The sequence below is a fragment of the Cydia fagiglandana genome, chromosome Z (assembly GCF_963556715.1).
Source record: "Cydia fagiglandana chromosome Z, ilCydFagi1.1, whole genome shotgun sequence".
In the NCBI taxonomy this organism is placed as follows: domain Eukaryota; kingdom Metazoa; phylum Arthropoda; class Insecta; order Lepidoptera; family Tortricidae; genus Cydia; species Cydia fagiglandana.
This window is the reverse complement of record NC_085959.1, coordinates 16,207,240-16,226,199: the sequence shown is the minus strand read 5'-3', so window position 1 is coordinate 16,226,199 and position 18,960 is coordinate 16,207,240. Positions and strand designations below refer to the sequence as shown.

The following is an 18,960-nucleotide window of genomic DNA, read 5'->3' as shown; positions in this document are numbered from 1 at the left end:
GGTTATCATATTTAATTATGTTCAAATATAGAATATGTTTTGAAATTCAAACGTTTAATTGTTTCCACGACTACCAAATAACAATAAAAATACCTCTTGGAGGAATCGTTTTATGTTATTCGGAAAATTTGATCCATTTAATATTTTTGTTCCGTATTTCCTATGAGATTTCGTGAAGTTAGAAATCATTTAAAATGGGTCGCAAAGCCGATTTTAGTGTCGAAACTCGTGCTGTTATTGTAACTCTGTCAAATGAGGGCTACACGACGCGGAAAATCTCTGAAAAAATGAAGGTTTCTCAAACCGCTGTCGTGAGTACTTTGAACCGAAAACAAAAAACCGGTCTTAATTGCAGTCGATCTCGATCAGGTAGGCCAAAAGTCACGTCTAAAAGCGAAGACCAATTTATTTGCGTGAAGAGCAAACGCCAACGTACTCTAACTGCTCCAGAAATTTGCGAAGAACTCAACGCCACCCGAGAACAGCGAGTATCGGTTTCGACAGTGCAACGGCGTCTGCGAAACTATGGTCTAAAAGGTCGTATTGCTGCCAAAAAACCCTTGTTACGTAGTCAGAATAAAGTTAAGAGGTTGAAATGGGCCCAGAAACACAAAAACTGGACGTCTGAACAGTGGTCTAAAGTTTTATTTTCTGACGAATCGAAGTTTGAAATTTTTGGAGGGAGACGTCGTCAATATGTTCGACGACAAGTAGGCGAACGAATGATAAAGCAATGCGTGATGCCAACAGTGAAGCACGGTGGAGGATCAGTTATGGTCTGGGGATGCTTTGCGGGTGACAAAGTTGGTGATCTCGTGAGAGTCAATGGCATAATGGATAAGAAAATGTATCATAACATTTTGCAACGTCACGCTTTTCCATCTGGAAAACGGATTGTAGGCAGAGGTTTTGTTTTCCAACAAGACAACGATCCCAAGCATACGTCGAAGTTGTGCAAAAACTACATTTCATCCAAAGAGAACCAAAAAGAATTAAAATATATGGATTGGCCTCCTCAATCGCCCGACCTCAATCCGATTGAGTTGTTATGGGATGAATTGGACAGGAGTGTGAGAAAAATGCGGCCAACTAATAAAGAACAGCTTTGGGAATACCTATACATTTGTTGGAATAAAATTTCGACATCAACACTGCAAAAACTAATTACGCGAATGCCGAAAGTGTGTATGGCAGCATTGAAAGCAAAAGGCGGATATTTTGAAGAGTCTAAAGTTGGCAAAAACTGATATTTTTTATTTAATTGTGGTTTTAAATTAGAGAATTACCTTTAATTTATTATGTAATAAAAGATTATTAAATACATTGTGTTATATTTTATTAGTACATTGTGTTATAGCTTCATTTAACCGAATTTACAGAGTGAACTTAAACTTTTGACCGGTACTGTATATTATAAAATTATTAGATTGTTTCGGATATAGGATCATAGGTAGGTCGGACAAATAATTGGCAAAAACTGTGACAGACTCACGAACAATATTATTATTACATATGATAGATGAACGATATTGCTTCGTTGTCATTGTGTTCTTTAATAAAACAGGTACTGAATCTTGTTTAAAAATCAACATCTAAGTAGATAGATAGTATCAATTTCAAGTAACACAGATGCCTTTGTGTAATTTTACTTTATGCCATACTTCAAACATAAAATATCTCGTACGCTAGACGTTTTTATAGATTACAAATCGTAACATAGCAACTCTGTTGCGCCGTTTACTCGTGATTGTCTAATAAAGTTTTTAGTACCTTCTTCCACATTCGTGCTTCCAAAAATAATCAGTAATTCAATATAGACAATATATTGGGTACTGTCTGTCGATATTTCAAGTACCTACTAGTAAAAAGCTACATAAGTACTTATGCCCCAATTTCACCACGGCTACAATTGTCAGTGACATATGTCGAGAGACAATTGTCAAGCGACAGGTGTCATATTACAATTTTAAAAAATATTTTCTATAGAAATACTTAGAAACGTGACAGGCATTTTGCTACAATTGTATGTATTACAATTATGTTGTGAAACAAGAATTATTTTTTCTAGTAGACATATTTGTAGAATTGTCCGTGAATCTTGACAGGAAATGAGTTATATGTCGGAATTTCGTGACAATTGTCGTGTTTCTTGTGACAATTGTCATAAACTTAGCAAGAGAAATATCTGTTTTTTCCGATATAATGAAGATTTTTTTAATAATACAATGATGGTGGCAAACTGGAATACGGCCCGCCCGATGGTAAGCGGTAACCGAAGCCCATGGATGCCTGTGACGTCAGCAACAGTGATGTTTTACAATTGTCGCACCTGTCACCGTGGTGAAATTGGGGCCAGGTAGTGTAGCAGCGTCTATCCCAACCAGTCACCACCCACGTACCTATGTTGAAAAAAAAAATCAAGTATCAGGTACCTTTGAACTTACTTATTCATCACGAAGAACAAAAAATATATTAAGCTCATTTTACGCCCGGCCAACATTAATTACATTGCCATCATAGAATCATAGGTAGGTAATCGCATGATGTTGACACGATTCATAAAGGTACCTACTAACATCCAAGTTCTGAGTTTGGTAACGATATTATCCAAATATAAGCCAAGCCAGTTCTTATGTTCGGTTTAGAATTAATGTTGTGTTGTGGAAAGGCGTCATGGGGGGTGGGTATTGGTTTTGATTAATAAAACAAACGAGAGACTCGGTGCCGGCACGCAAATCATTAGTGATTAAAAACAAGCTCATAGCTTTTCCGTCGCGGACCCTTATTTATGTGACGCGGTGGCAGGGTAGTGAAATAATTAACGCATTTATGATAAAGTCATAATTTATGCAGACGCGACGAGTTTAGCAATGAGAGGTTATGTTTGGTAAATAAGTCACAATAAAGCTACCTACATTCATTTGTTCTGTTATGGTTAACATTTTGTACTATACAGGCAATATTTAAAAATTAATTCAACCCCTAAGAAGATTACGAGTAAGAGAAGATTTTTAAAATATTTTTGATATTTTTGGTGATATTTTAGTATAATTTATAATCTTACTACTTTCACAAACATTATGGTAATGAATTGATAATGCGAATGTGATCATGACCAATTTTATATCATGAGTTATGTGCGTGTTATTGTTAAAAATAACATTAATGAGCTCATTAAAAGTCATAAGGGCATTGCCATTTTTGTCAAGGAATCTATCATTACAATTCAATATTCCTATTTTTGAGCACATACTCGTATGTTGGTCAGGTTGAAATCATTTTTATGCAAAATATCGGCAACGTAAATTGCAGAAATTATTACCGTAGAGTTTCGTATCTTCGCCTGTGTTTTGGCACTTTTCTCAAAAAATCTCTCAAGTTTCAAAGGATTTTAATCCGTTAAGGAGAAATAACGTTTTTTAGTATTCCTAACTATCAGTATACACCACTAAAACTTAGAATTTCATTGGTTAAGTTGGTAATAAATGGCCCCAAAGGCAATAGGCGATGTTTGGGTATTTTTCCCATTCTTCGCCTATGGCATGCCTTGCCGCTAATACTTACTTTTCTGTGACCTACACATGTTAAGCCGTATCTCCTTGGAATGTGCTAATATACTATAAACCTTAACTACACCAGACTAGGCATATATTTAAAAAACGGGGTAGTAGGCGAAGTTTGGTAACAGTCTGAAGTTGTTTTCATACATTTTCTATAATGAAGCTAGGGCTGCCAAAAATTAACCAACATGCCAAATAAAGGAGAGTAATGGTTTATAAGTAAAAAAAAAAATATTTTTAACAAAATTGATTAATTGTTGCAAAATTGTTGTTATTACCGTAATTGACATCAAATCAACCTTATTTACACAAAGTGAGACATAAAAATGCATATTTGGCACCTACTCATTATCAGTAAGAGTAGAAATAAACATTTGCATAAAGGATAAACTAAAATAACCAAACATAAGAGAATATTTAAATTTGGAAACAAATAATGTCATCCACCAATGAATGTGGTACAAAAAATTTGTCAACCCTAGGGGTAGGCGAAATTTGGCACCAAGATGGACGCAAAGTACCCTCACCAACGTTTTATCCAATTGTGACTTCTAAACGTAAGCTAGCCATTAAATAATAGTTTCATGTGAAAAAGAGATAGTTATAGGATATAATCATGTAAAAAGTTTAACATTACCGGGTCCGTATCACCGTTTAAAACTGAAGTTAAAACACTGGTTTAAAAAAACGTGTGGTCGGCGTCGCGAAAAAACCTCACTAAAGGTCAACTGTGTGAAGTTAGCCGCAGAATGTTCGAAGAATCTTGACTTCCGTAAAAATACTTTGTATTTACCAGTATTATGTAAGGCTTACATTAGAAACATCTTGTTAATGGCAACTTATGTCAAACTAGGCGAAATTAGGTAGCGCAGGCAAAGATACGAAACTCTACGGTATATGTAGAACTTACTCTTTATTACTAACTGTAGGTGTAGTTCCATAGTACTTTTTTAAATCAGCGTTTATTATGACAGCTAGTCATTTAAATTACCTATAGGTATCGGCCTTAATGCCCTCCACAAATTTCAGCTAAAGGGACCGTTTATTTCTTGTATCCGGGAGATTACGAGTACTTAATTCAGATTATTTTCTTAGTAGTGGTTGTTTTTACGTAATAAAATTATACGCGGGTGAAAAGTAGATACATGAGAATAACTATGCGGTAGGTAAGGTTTTAGTGATGTAGCCGAAAGAGCCGAAACGGAGGAGTACTTAGGTAATACAGGTGTCCAAAAATACGTTGATATAAAATATTTAGGAATATTTATCTTACTGGCACATATATATATTACAAAATTTTATTTAATAAAATCGGGAGACAATCAAAGACCACTGAGATTAAGAATGTTAAGCCTCTTTCACCATCACAAAATAAATAATTTTTAAGAAAAAAAAACCGACTTCTATGGGGCCCGGTGAAAGATTATGGTAGATGGTGCACTATGTAGAAAAGGAGGTAAAACCAGTACTTTCTAGTAGCATTTCGTTTCCGTAAGGGTCGTAGTTCTAGCCTAACCTAACCCACTTCTCTGATAGCAGTTCGGTTCTGTGAGGATCGCAGTTCCAACCTAATCAAACCCACTTTTCTAGTAGCATTTCGTTTCTGTAAGACTCGCAGTTCTAACCAAACCTAACTCACTTTTGTTCGGTTCTGTGAGGATCGCAGTCCAAACCTAACCTAACCCACTTAACGGCGCATGCGGTGCGGTGTACGGGAGTTTGAGCGGGAGGGGTTTGGCATCATCATACCCACATTTTATGGTAGGTAATCATAGTGGTTTATTTAGTTTAGGTATCATATAGTGGTTTTCCGGGTCAAGGTCCGGGTCTCTGAGTGAGAGTCCGGGTCCGAGTCCCGGTCCGAGTCCGGGTCCGGGTCCGAGTCCGGGTCCGAGTCCGGGTCCGAGTCCGAGTCCGAGTCCGGGTCCGAACCGGATCCGGGTATGAGTCCGGGTCCCAGTCCAAGTCAAAATCGAAATTCGAAATCACCAAACATGTACTATGCGTCGTTGAAGAGTTCTGTTCTGATCATCATCAGCAGTTCCACTTCATCAAATGCGACAGTTTTTAATGTAAATACTTGATTTTATGATGAAAATACAAAAAATTCTATACGTATGCCTTTAAGATTTGAGGACTTCCCTCGATTCCTTATGGATCCCATCATCAGAACTCGAGCTTGACAGAAATGTGACTTAAAAACTAAACTTGCTTAACAAACATAACGAAGAGGACAAATCGCCAAACGTGAACTATGCGTCGTTGAAGAGTTCCGTTCTGATCATCATCAGCAGTTCCACTTCATCAAATGTGACAGTTTTTAATGAAAATGCTTGATTTTCTGATGAAAATACAAAAATCTCTATACGCATGCCTTTAAAATTTGAGGAGTTCCGTCGATTACTCATAGATCCCATCATCAGAACTGGATTTTGACAAAAACGGGACCAATCTGTATGCATATACATACAATCAAAAAAATAATTTTCAAAATCGGTCCAGTAATGACGGAGATATGGAGTAACAAACATAAAAAATAAAAAAAATAAAAAAAAAAAACATACAACCGAATTGATAACCTCCTCCTTTGGGATTTGGAAGTCGGTTAAAAATTAAAGTAATAGCCAAGTTGTTCTAAAAAGTGTCAGGAACAAATGTAATTACCAATTATTCCAGCGTTCTAAATATCCTCGATATGCTATGCGAATATTATTAATACCTACTTACTTTTAAATTAGGGGAATACTCTATACGCTCGCACAGGTACCTCGTTGAAGCTTCAATAATAACTTATCAATCACAATGACGTTTTTAAAACGGTTTGCTATTATAGTTTCGTGATTTATCATTTTCGTCTGTGTTTACGTATGCGGTCAACACTTCTATACTATAATGCTGGAAGCGAAGGAACCTCGATGCTGTGCGAAATAATTTTATGACAAATTCATTGTAGTAACAACGTTTTTCCTTCGTTTCAGATAACGAACTCAATCATTGAGGGAATAGAGTTAGTGGTTCTCGAAAATTTTGTAATGGAGTGTGTGTGTTCTCGGTGCTACCGGAAGATAAATACAAAACGCTAAAAGGTACACGTAAATTTCACTTTCCAAATAGACATTCAATAAGTTTTAAACTTCTTGAAAACGTCGCACCACACTCTTTCCTTGGCAACCGTGCTGTGTGGTGGCTACTTCTTCATAACAATGTACCTAGCCGGTCCTAGCCGTATTTTCTACCTGAATTATCTTATTTGCATTATACGTCAGACCCATTTCTCTACATTCACGATAACTACCCAAGTAAAGGGCAGCATAGTCAATTGACTGCTTATAATTATAATTCACAATTTTTTGATAGCCCACGCACTGCAAGTGTTATTTTGAACGTGAAACTTCTATTAAATTATGACGTATAAATAACAGTTGAACTGCTGCAAAATCGCTGCAGTGTTTTCTTGGTCTAACTCTAGTAGTTTTTATTAGGGTTCCTTTTTGACTACGGAGTACGGAACTCTAATAAAAAACGACTTAATATAATATCTAACTAAATGTTCTTAACATCCGTGCGAAAGAATAACTTCTTTATAAATATGGCGTATAAATCTTATCGAGTGAGCTCTTTTTGAGGTTATAAATTTGACTGAATACGACCGTATTTTTTTGTGTGTTAATTGGTTACGTCATATGTTTTGTTACAATGGAAATATAATAGAAATGGTTTGTTTGGTGTTGAAAACAGTTTTTTTACCTTGTTGAAGTGGGTTTTCCTTATATTTTTTTATGTAATGAATAATTCGTAAGTACCAGAGTAGATACAAAGAAATTTAACTAAAAGTATGACATCATCAAATAAGTAAAGAATACCTCTCTTAGCTTTCGGTATGGCCAAGCGTGACTCACGTAATTAGCTTATTGTCTAATTGATTAACGCTACATCTGAAATTAAGATTAATATTGTTTTTAAAGAACGTTATGAAATAAAATACGTTATAAGATGCGAAAGAGGCTCTTGATTTATCGCTATCTTATAAATGGCTTGTTTTCGCAAAAGACGCGCCAAAATAAAGTACGCTCCTCGTCGTTCGCCCTACAATATTCAGGAGAAGGAAAACAGCTATAATTTATGTTGGTTGAGACAGGAGTAGAGAAGTTCATATGTACTAGAAAGAGACCGGTAGCTATTGCTTCGGTTAATCCGTTGATGAATCTTTGTAAATATAATCCCACCAAAAACATAAATGTGAAATGAGAGTCAGGTTCAATACTAAGAATATGCGTCTTTGTTGACTTCACCGGAAACAGAATTGAGATCTATATGGGTGCCAAGTTCTAGTTCGCTTGGGATGTAATTAAAGTTCAGGATTTGACTTAGCTAGACTATTTACGTACACGCTATTTTATATTTGTCAGTATTAAATTTTAGTTTGTTGGTATAGGTAAAAACTAGCCAAGACAAATCCAGAACTTTAATTCTTTTTCCGGCGAAGTCAACAAATACACCTATTTTTAATATTGAGTTTGGCTCTCATTTGACATTTATGTTTTTTATGGGATATCATTACCTTTTGTACAGAAATTATTAGTAGAGATCGTAGTTAATTTCGAAACTAAAATTTAATTTTGCTATTACAAGTTCGTTAGGCGCTTAGTGTGTAAATAAAAACTGTTTTTGGCAAAATAATACATATCACAAAAAGATCACTGTTTCTTAACTCGTTTTGTGACCACACAATTGCCCATCTGGATGCCAAATTTCGACTTGCTAGGTCATATGGAAGTGGGTTAAGTTTTTGATGATAGGTGAGTCAGTACGTACACCGTACGTACGTATTATCATGCCGCGATCAGAAAGGGATTAGAAATAACAGATTTCCATACACTTACGTCTAAATCAATATGGATTGACAGCTATCTCAATCCCTTTTTAATTGCGATTCAGTAATACGTGAGTCAGTCAATATGTCAGTGAGAAAAATCCCGAATTTTAGATGTTTGTAGCTTAATAACCAGTTTAGCTATTCACGAAATTTGGGGTTCTAGTTAGCCTTAAGGGTCTTAAATTAACCAAATTTCATATGTTTATGATAAATAGATTTTGAGATACGTAGGGGTCAAAAGTGGCTCCAAATGGTTCGTGTAATTCGCCGCTCCTTCGCCATTTCTCTTCTTTTGAACTTGGCTCGACACGCTGCGCGTGTCTAGATCTGATATCCCCATCGGTTAGTCACAATTTCGACCTTTACATTAAATAAACTAAACACCTTAATTAATTCAACTCTCTTCTTTTAAATGAACATAATTTTTGTGTCGTCCATATTTCTAATTATAAATATATTTGCAGGTAGTCCGTCGTGTGAGGAGAAGAGTAATATGTAAAACGTGACTGCGAGTGTCGACCAAGTGACTTGGTACCGCAGTCCGCCGTCAGGTAGCCGCCGCCATGGGCAAGAAGAACTCTAAACTCAAACAAGACACAATCGATCGGCTGACAACCGCCACTTACTGTAAGTAACTAGTTCTTTTTTTACAACAAAAGGTCGCTGCGCCTTTATAATACAGATTGACATTTTGTTTGCATTTTAATTATTAATACTTACTAAAATAAGTTGACATGAGTTTCATAGAGAAAAGTACTGAGATACGTTTGTTATACTTTTCCAAAAAATTGGTAGCCATGTTTAGTTTTTTATGTAAGTACCTTTATAGGTTATAGGTTATTTTAGTCCGGGAGCCGGCTGCATGAAACAAACCTCATCAAAAAATAGAATATACCTACCCTGTAGAGGTACCTGACATTTAGTAGATTCCAACGCACTTGGTCGGCCTAGGCTTAACCTGGCAGATTTTGTACAAATGGCAAAAACGTTGGACAAAAAATCATCAAAAAAAACCTCATCGAAAAATAGAATGAAACTTGTATGGTAGGATACCTGACCTTGAGGACAGTAAAAAAAAAGTGGTCGGCCTCACCTTAGCCTGGCAGTTTTTGCAGTCCGACCAGATTTATTGGGTCACGTGAGAGCTACAATTTACCTCATCGAAAAATAGAATGAAACAAACGGATTATAATAGCTAAAATAAGCCTGTGGACGTATGTCTTGGTCGGCCTCACCTTAACCTGGCAGTTTTTGCAGTCCGACCAGATTTATAAAAAAATCATCAAAAATTTTTTATCGAAAAATCGTATGAAACTTGTATGGTACGATAGCTGCCTTTGAGAACAGTAAAAAAAAAGTGGTCGGCCAAATCCTGTGTTGGCAGGTTCCTGTGTCCGACCAATTTTGTGGTACCACGTAAGAGCTACAATTTACCTCATCGAAAAATAGAATGAAACAAACGGATTATAATAGCTAAAATAAGCCTGTTGACGTATGTCTTGGTCGGCCTCACCTTAACCTGGCAGTTTTTGCAGTCCGACCAAATTTATAAAAAAAACATCAAAAAATTTTTATCGAAAAATCGTATGAAACTTGTATGGTCAAGATAGCTGCCTTTGAGGACAGTAAAAAAAAAGTGGTCGGCCAAATCCTTTGTTGGCAGGTTCCTGTGTCCGACCAATTTTGTGGTACCACGTGAGAGCTATAATTTACCTCAACGAAAAATAGAATGAAACAAACGGATAATAATAGCTAAAATAAGCCTGTTGACGTATGTCTTGGTCGGCCTCACCTTAACCTGGCAGTTTTTGCAGTCCGACCAAATTTATGAAAAAATCATCAAAATTTTTTTATCGAAAAATCGTATGAAACTTGTATGGTACGATAGCTGCCTTTGAGGACAGTAAAAACAAATGGTCGGCCAAATCCTGTGTTTGCAGGTTCCTGTGTCCGACCAATTTTGTGGTACCACGTGAGAGCTACAATTTACCTCATCGAAAAATAGAATGAAACAAACGGATTATAATAGCTTAAATAAGCCTGTTGACGTATGTCTTGGTCGGCCTCACCTTAACCTGGCAGTTTTTGCAGTCCGGCCAAATTTATAAAAAAATCATCAAAAAATTTTTATCGAAAAATCGTGTGAAACTTGTATGGTACGATAGCTGCCTTTGAGGACAGTAATAAAAAAGTGGTTGGCCAAATCCTGTGTTGGCAGGTTCCTGTGTCCGACCAATTTTGTGGTACCACGTGAGAGCTACAATTTACCTCATCGAAAAATAGAATGAAACAAACGGATTATAATACCTAAAATAAACCTGTTGACGTATGGCTTGGTCGGCCTCACCGTAGCCTGGCAGTTTTTGCAGTCCGACCAAATTTGTGATACCACGTGACAGCTAGAATAGGACCACACATGCTGTATTCCATACGCATCATGACTTTGTGTACCTATCTGATGGGCGGGCGTATATGAAACGCCTTCTTGTACGTGCAGGTGATCCAGGTATACACCAAAGCTTAGTTTTCAATCGAACACTTGTAATATAAGAGAAAAAACTGCACGTGATCCTTCTAAAATTTAAATAAATGGTAAAATGTTCCTCCACGATGTTCTCAACGGGCATCTAGACTGCGTTGGATTGCTGTCACAGTTAGGGCTCCGCGCTCCCACGCGCCGAACTCGTCACACTCACACCACACTATTCCATATTCCCTGTCATCGTACCAATTATGGCCAAAATTCTATTCTATTAAATTCTGAGTAGAATCGCACGTACCTATAATAAATCGTTCCAAAACATTGACCCTTTCTTCTCCTCCAGACGTGTTTTCAAATCACAAATTGCAAAGCAACTTTTCTGGTAGTCACGCACTATCACACCCACTTACACACATACACCCACCCACCCACACACACACACACACACACACACACACACACACACACACGAACACATAAATTCCAATAAATGCATACAAACTAATAGATTCGCTCGTTTATGTAGGTACTGTATGTATTTTTATTTTACTATTTTTTATTTATTGTTTAAGCAAAATTAGAGCTATACCTACTATTTTAGGATTTTTTTTCCAGTTTACAGTTATTATTATTTTTTTCTCTTTTTCCTTGTACCTTAAAGACTTACAAATTAAGTTATATTTACGATTCTTGTACAGCACAAGTTACAAGTCTACCCACAGATGATTTTTTATTATGTATAAATTACAGGAAATTCTGTTATTGGCTATGCTATAAGTTCTCATGTTTTTTGTATATTATTTAATGTAAACGCTGTTGAACTTCTCAATAAATATAAATAAATAAAAATACACAAGATAACCTCACATATATTAAGTGATTATCTTATTGTTATTTCTTCGACTCGCAAAGGCGTTATGTGTCCTTCAAACCATTGATCTTATACATTTCATCTCTTAATGTCCAGCCACAATGTGTTGCATCAAATTTGATGCAAGTGGATTCTGCCGCACACTGCCACATTGAATTTATGAAAGCCGCCCGTAACAAGCCATACGTCAACAGGGTTATTTTAGCTATTATAATCCGTTTGTTTCATTCTATTTTTCGATGTGGTAAATTGTAACTCTCACGTGGTACCACAAAATTGGTCGGAGACAGGAACCTGCCAACACAGGATTTGGCCGACCAGTTTTTTTACTGTCCTCAAAGGCAGCTATCGTACCATACAAGTTTCATACGATTTTTCGATATAAATTTTTTGATGATTTTTTCATAAATTTGGTCGGACTGCAAAAACTGCCAGGTTAAGGTAAGGCCGACCAAGACATACGTGAACAGGCTTATTTTAGCTATTATAATCCGTTTGTTTCATTCTATTTTTCGATGAGGTAAATTGTAGCTCTCACGTGGTACCACAAAATTGGTCGGACAGAGGAACCTGCCAACACAGGATTTGGCCGACCACTTTTTTTTTACTGTCCTCAAAGGCAGCTATCGTACCATACAAGTTTCATACGATTTTTCGATAAAAAAAATTTGATGATTTTTTTATAAATTTGGTCGGACTGCAAAAACTGCCAGGTTAAGGTGAGGCCGACCAAGACATACGTCAACAGGCTTATTTTAGCTATTATAATCCGTTTGTTTCATTCTATTTTTCGATGAGGTAAATTGTAGCTCTTACGTGGTACCACAAAATTGGTCGGACACAGGAACCTGCCAACACAGGATTTGGCCGACCACTTTTTTTTTACTGTCCTCAAAGGCAGCTATCGTACCATACAAGTTTCATACGATTTTTCGATAAAAAAATTTTGATGATTTTTTTATAAATTTGGTCGGACTGCAAAAACTGCCAGGTTAAGGTGAGGCCGACCAAGACATACGTCAACAGGCTTATTTAAGCTATTATAATCCGTTTGTTTCATTCTATTTTTCGATGAGGTAAATTGTAGCCTCACGTGTGTCTCACGTGGTACCACAAAATTGGTCGGACACAGGAACCTGCCAACACAGGATTTGGCCGACCATTTTTGTTTTACTGTCCTCAAAGGCAGCTATCGTACCATACAAGTTTCATACGATTTTTCGATAAAAAAATTTTGAATTTTTTTTTATATATTTGGTCGGACCGCAAAAACTGCCAGGTTAAGGTGAGGCCGACCAAGACATACGTCAACAGGCTTATTTTAGCTATTATAATCCGTTTGTTTCATTCTATTTTTCGATGAGGTAAATTGTAGCTCTTACGTGGTACCACAAAATTGGTCGGACACAGGAACCTGCCAACACAGGATTTGGCCGACCACTTTTTTTTTATTGTCCTCAAAGGCAGCTATCGTACCATACAAGTTTCATACGATTTTTCGATAAAAAATTTTTGATGGTTTTTTTATAAATCTGGTCGGACTGCAAAAACTGCCAGGTTAAGGTGAGGCCGACCAAGACATACGTCAACAGGCTTATTTAAGCTATTATAATCCGTTTGTTTCATTCTATTTTTCGATGAGGTAAATTGTAGCTCTCACGTGGTACCACAAAATTGGTCGGACACAGGAACCTGCAAACACAGGATTTGGCCGACCATTTTTTTTACTGTCCTCAAAGGCAGCTATCGTACCATACAAGTTTCATACGATTTATCGATAAAAATTTTTTGATGATTTTTTTATAAATCTGGTCGGACTGCAAAAACTGCCAGGTTAAGGTGAGGCCGACCAAGACATACGTCAACAGGCTTATTTTAGCTATTATAATCCGTTTGTTTCATTCTATTTTTCGATGAGGTAAATTGTAGCTCTCACGTGACCCAATAAATCTGATCGGACTGCAAAAACTGCCAGGCTAAGGTGAGGCCGACCACTTTTTTTTTACTGTCCTCAAGGTCAGGTATCCTACCATACAAGTTTCATTCTATTTTTCGATGAGGTTTTTTTTGATGAATTTTTGTCCAACGTTTTTGCCATTTGTACAAAATCTGCCAGGTTAAGCCTAGGCCGACCAAGTGCGTTGGAATCTACTAAATGTCAGGTACCTCTACAGGGTAGGTATATTCTATTTTTTGATGAGGTTTGTTTCATGCAGCCGGCTCCCGGACTATTTCATATCTACTATTAAAATCCTTGTTGATTGTGACCTAGACAAATCGTCAAGTATTTTAACTAGGTACCTATAACTTCCATTGGTCTATGAATGTAACATACTTAATTCATAACAAAACTAATTGGACATTTTAAAAGTATACTAGTTTCGCCTTGCGCGAGTTTTTAATCTTGAGTTATCAACGTTTTCGTAGTCAATGAGTATTCAGAATAATAATTCCGCTTGTTAATTCGGGCACTTTGTTTTTATGCAAATCGATCTCGGGTGTCTACTTAATTTTCGCTTATTTAAATTTCTCCGCAATAACAGTGCCAAATTTTAGTCACATTTAACCACAAGTCATTTTATCGATGTTTGATACTAAAATCTACTAATAATATTAATAAGCGCTGGTGCCCCAGCGGTAAAACGTGCAACGTTTTTCCGAACTCGTGAAAGAAATATCTTTTTTACCAGTCGCTTTCCGGGATACGAAAATGGAAGGCCTGATCATATATATAGCAGCCATAAAAGTCAAGTTTAGTGCGGATGTTGCATTGTGGATTTAGGGTAAAATATTTTGGTGATCATGATCTATGGCATTAAAAAAGAAACCATCTTTGAAAATGTCATCTATTTTGGTACAATTAGCGTTGCCTATTCATACAATTTAGTAGTATTTTAGCTAAGACGAAGTCTGACCGATTATGTGTCATAAATAATCGGATTATATGTCATATACACACTTATGTAAGTGTTTACTGATTTTGGGAAAAATAGTAAAAAAGAAACATCGATTTTACTGCTAAATCAGTGTTTAGAAGTCACATAGGATAAATCATATTTAAATATAAAATTATTGATAAAAGATATATATAGGTATGTTTGAAAAATTTTACTATAATAAGAAAGGTACACTATTTTTGATGTAGCTATAGTAAAGTTTTTGAATATAAAATAATTACAAACCACAATAAACGCATAAACCAAATATAAGTATGTACTAAAAATCATCAACTTTTAGTTTTCAACATCTTCCGCCATTTCATGTTTAATACAGATGAAACCTTTTTATAAGTTTTATTATGATGTTTTTGTTGTGTAGACTGTATCCTACACTAAACTGTCAAATAGATCTTAGCCGCTCCGCACGTTATCCTTCCGCAGTGGAAACCCAACTGTTTCTAGTGTTCATAATAGCGCGTCAAGCGTTGAATAAACTTCAGTATACTGTCTAAAGTCAATTTTTTTATTCGGTAGACTAAAATGACATTTCATAGTATGAAATGACATTTTATGTTCATATTATGAAAGGTCATTTTAGTCTACCGAATAAATAGACTTAAAGTACCAATGACTACAACGCAGCGTTAACCAAAGTAGCCTTTCCTGTCTGGTCACCGTAAAAGGTTTTGAATGGTATTTTTATAACTGTTTATGTTTAATTGTGATAAATCGGTGTGGTGTATATTCAAAGTAAGTGATCGCGTGACCGAACTCCGCTACCGCCATGTTATGAAGTGAGCCACGCCTCTAGACTCGAGATTCAGTAATCGCGAGCGGACCATTACAGACTAACTACAATACAGGGTGATTTCGGGGTCGTGGAGCAAGAGAGTCAGACATCATACAGAATCCAAAGATGAGCCTAATGATGTTGTTAATTATTGGTTATCACCAAAAATGATGATTATTTTCCAGATGACCAGTAGGAAAAAACATTTTTGCATAAAATTTGGTGACCCTACTCAATGTGACGTCTTGTCGCTTTCCATACAGCGTATGTCAAAAGTCATATGGTGACCATAATTACTTAGTATAACATTAATTTTACTTGAAAAATAAGAATAATTAAAGTAATTATCTTTTAATCAAATACTACCATATGATAATATGGATCATTTACAGAGTCAGAAAAAAGTGGTTCTGGATCACGACCCAGAAATCACCCTGTATAGCTTCAATATAAAAGTAATCCACTGTTGAGTTAAAAATAACGCTAATTACTTTTACCTACCTACTTTTGTTATATACGAGAGTGAAACGTTAATTTATTTTCTATTTATAACTACTTACCTATCTTCGCTAAAAAAGACGGTTGATGAAAAGTTTTGGAGTTGTTTTTGCTATTGAATAGTTTGATCCCAGATCGTTCTGTAAGGATTTTTGAGTCTTGTGATAGTTTGGTGTTATTTGGAGCTACTTTGCTCACTGTGTAATTGTGCTCCAACAGTTTTTTATATATAAAAACTACATATAATCACAACGTTATTTAATTTGGCATATATACCAACACACATACCACAGTATAATTTTTTTTAAATGCTTCGATTTTTTTTTGCACATTTTATGGTATTTATGATTTTGGGTTATTTGAATCATAGGTACACTACTCTACAAGAAAAGCCAAAGTTACGATTTCACTCCAAAATGTGGTGATTATATTATAGTTAAGTATACCGATTAGATATTTTTTTATTTGTCTTACAAAGCTCTAATTTTATACATAATACATAGGAACCTTAAAGTATTAATTGATTGTTTTTGTTTAATTATGTTTTATTATTTATATTTAATGAAATGCTACTATGATTTATATTATATCAAGTAAAGAGTAGACCTCAGGCCAACACCTATTGGTATTAAAAATGATTTATCATGCTCAATTATTTCCAATAAAATGCCGAATAAAGCTCGCAGAAGCTTGATCCCTGTTCCAAAGTAATTGCAGTGTTCGCCAATAAGCGAAGAAGTTGGTTTTATAGCGAAGTTAAGTGGGGAAGTTAGACGAGCGGCGCCATTTAGGCTGGAGGGAGTCGATGCCGATGCCAGCTCCGCGCATCTCAGCTCACACATCTCGCGATGTATTAATTTACAATCGCGTTTATTGACTTTTGATGAACAATTTTACATTTAGTTTTAATGAGCTATTTGTAAATGGTATTTTGGCGAATGACTTAAACAGAACGAAGGTTCGTTTATAAGTTTATTATTACATTTATGATTCAACATATAATGAACGTTTCAGTTGCGTAATGACTTAATTTAAGAACACAATAAACTTAAAGCATCCTAGCATGCTTATTAAAAAATAATTAAGTACGAGTAATTTTAATAAATTTATAATAGAGTAGTGCTTTTTAGGTTATGCTTTACCTTATGGTCATGCTAATGAACTATTGTGCAGATATGCCATTTAATAATGTTTTAGGGATTTATGCCTTATATACAGAAAAATCCATTTTAACATAAACAATTAAGCTAACATTTGAATACTAAATAATAAATATCCCAGTTTCTAAATCACGGATTGGCCTAATTGCAATGCTTAAAGATTACGTACGAGTACATCTCGCATGAAATAGCCCTTGTACGTGTATACGCGGTAGCAGATCAGGCTGGCGGTTTGGGCGCCGGGTTGATCTCAGTCCTATTGTCTTGTTTCGTCCTGTGTAATCGACTCGCACGTGAGCACGTCTCTACAACAATAAGCTTCTAAGCAAGACGAGCTCGCTACGTGCCTATGCCACCAAACACAAAGCAGTTTTTCTTGGAGCTATTTTACTACTAACTAAGCTTGCTCGTACCGTACCTATTTACAGAGTGCTAGGGAAACGAAGGCTACATTAAAGAGAGGCCATCGATATTTCCACATTATTTCCACTTCTTCGCATTTTGTAGCTATTAAACGCAGAGGTTATGCATATTTTATAAGAGTATAAATTTATTGCTACTCGTTTGGTATGCGAATCGCCTGGCTTGATTCACTTGGACATAAAAAATGGAGTGATTGTTATAGTTGTTATGTTTATTGGTTTTGGGATATCTGGAAAGATAGGACTGTATTCGATTTTAATTTAAAGGTAATGTCAACTAAAAGAATAGGATGTCGTCTTTGTTTTAAGTAGTAGTAAAATAGTTTTAGTATGAACATATTTTTCCCTGGCTGACTGTAGAAGCTAAAATCCAAAGTATTTTAATTATGGTATACATATCATAGTTTAAGTTATTATTTTTGGATAGTAAGTAGGTATTTTACCACACATATCTGAAAAAAAAATTGAAATAATGTATATATGTTAAGGCATTCATATATCAAAAACAAAAAGTAACATACATCTTTGAATAGATTTTTGTTGTACCTACTAACCTATCATATAATTATTAATTAACATTAACCAACAATTTTATAATTTACTCTTCATAACTGCCCTGACTTCGTTCGATCGACAACGATTTATACCTGGCTTCGAATATTATCTTATAATGTAGCGCAATTCTCGTGCGACTGTTCATACAGTTGTTGAGATTATAGGAACTTTCGGAAAAACTTAAGTACCCCTTAAAATACGTACGAATCACGGAAGTTCACTCGTATTGCAAAAAAGATTAGGGCAATGAAAGTGTTAGGTATAAAAAGGAAATGATGTAGTAAATTTGTGGCGTCGTTCTGAAGATTTATGTACCTAGTGTTAGTGAGGCGTATTTTTAGGCGGGTGAGTAAGTGAAGGTGAGGCGCGGCGACATTCATTGGGTCAGCGCGTGTCGGGAATGGGAAATGCCAACACCTAGGGGAGGAAGCGGCGGCTTGCACGCGACGCAGAGCTGGGCGGCCGTTGTTCCCGGTGTATCGACCGCGGGCGAGCCTTCAGCCGAAGTAAACAAGTGTGGTCTCAACATCTAGAGCAAGTAGCAACCCCCCGCCGCTGAAAATATTAATTATAGTCTAAGATCCCACGTAAGCTCGACCTTCACCGTTATGCCTACCGGATAAAACTTATATCAACCCAGATAACCCTTAAATAAAAAAATCTTACCTGTGCATTTTTTAGATGTTTCGATATAGTACCTATCAATTAGCTACTATAAAAAACCAAACAAAAAAAAAGGTGTTATAACCCTTGTCGGGCTAAACGGGACAGGTCAGCATTTAAAAAAAGGCTTGGGCTTGGAACAAA

General features: G+C 35.9%; 1 protein-coding gene across 2 annotated transcripts in view; it reads left to right on the top strand.

Annotated features, from left to right (window-relative positions):
* Positions 1-18,960, top strand: part of LOC134679039 (frequenin-2) — a 181,517-nt gene that overhangs the window by 91,183 nt on the left and 71,374 nt on the right. The window contains exons 2-3 of one of the 2 annotated variants that reach the window (XM_063537850.1): positions 6,539-6,646; positions 8,901-9,063. In XM_063537850.1, the coding sequence (XP_063393920.1) occupies positions 9,000-9,063 (64 nt within the window). In that variant the 5' untranslated portion in view covers positions 6,539-6,646; positions 8,901-8,999. The remainder of the gene's footprint in view (positions 1-6,538; positions 6,647-8,900; positions 9,064-18,960) is intronic. The other variant, XM_063537849.1, reaches the window with a different exon arrangement.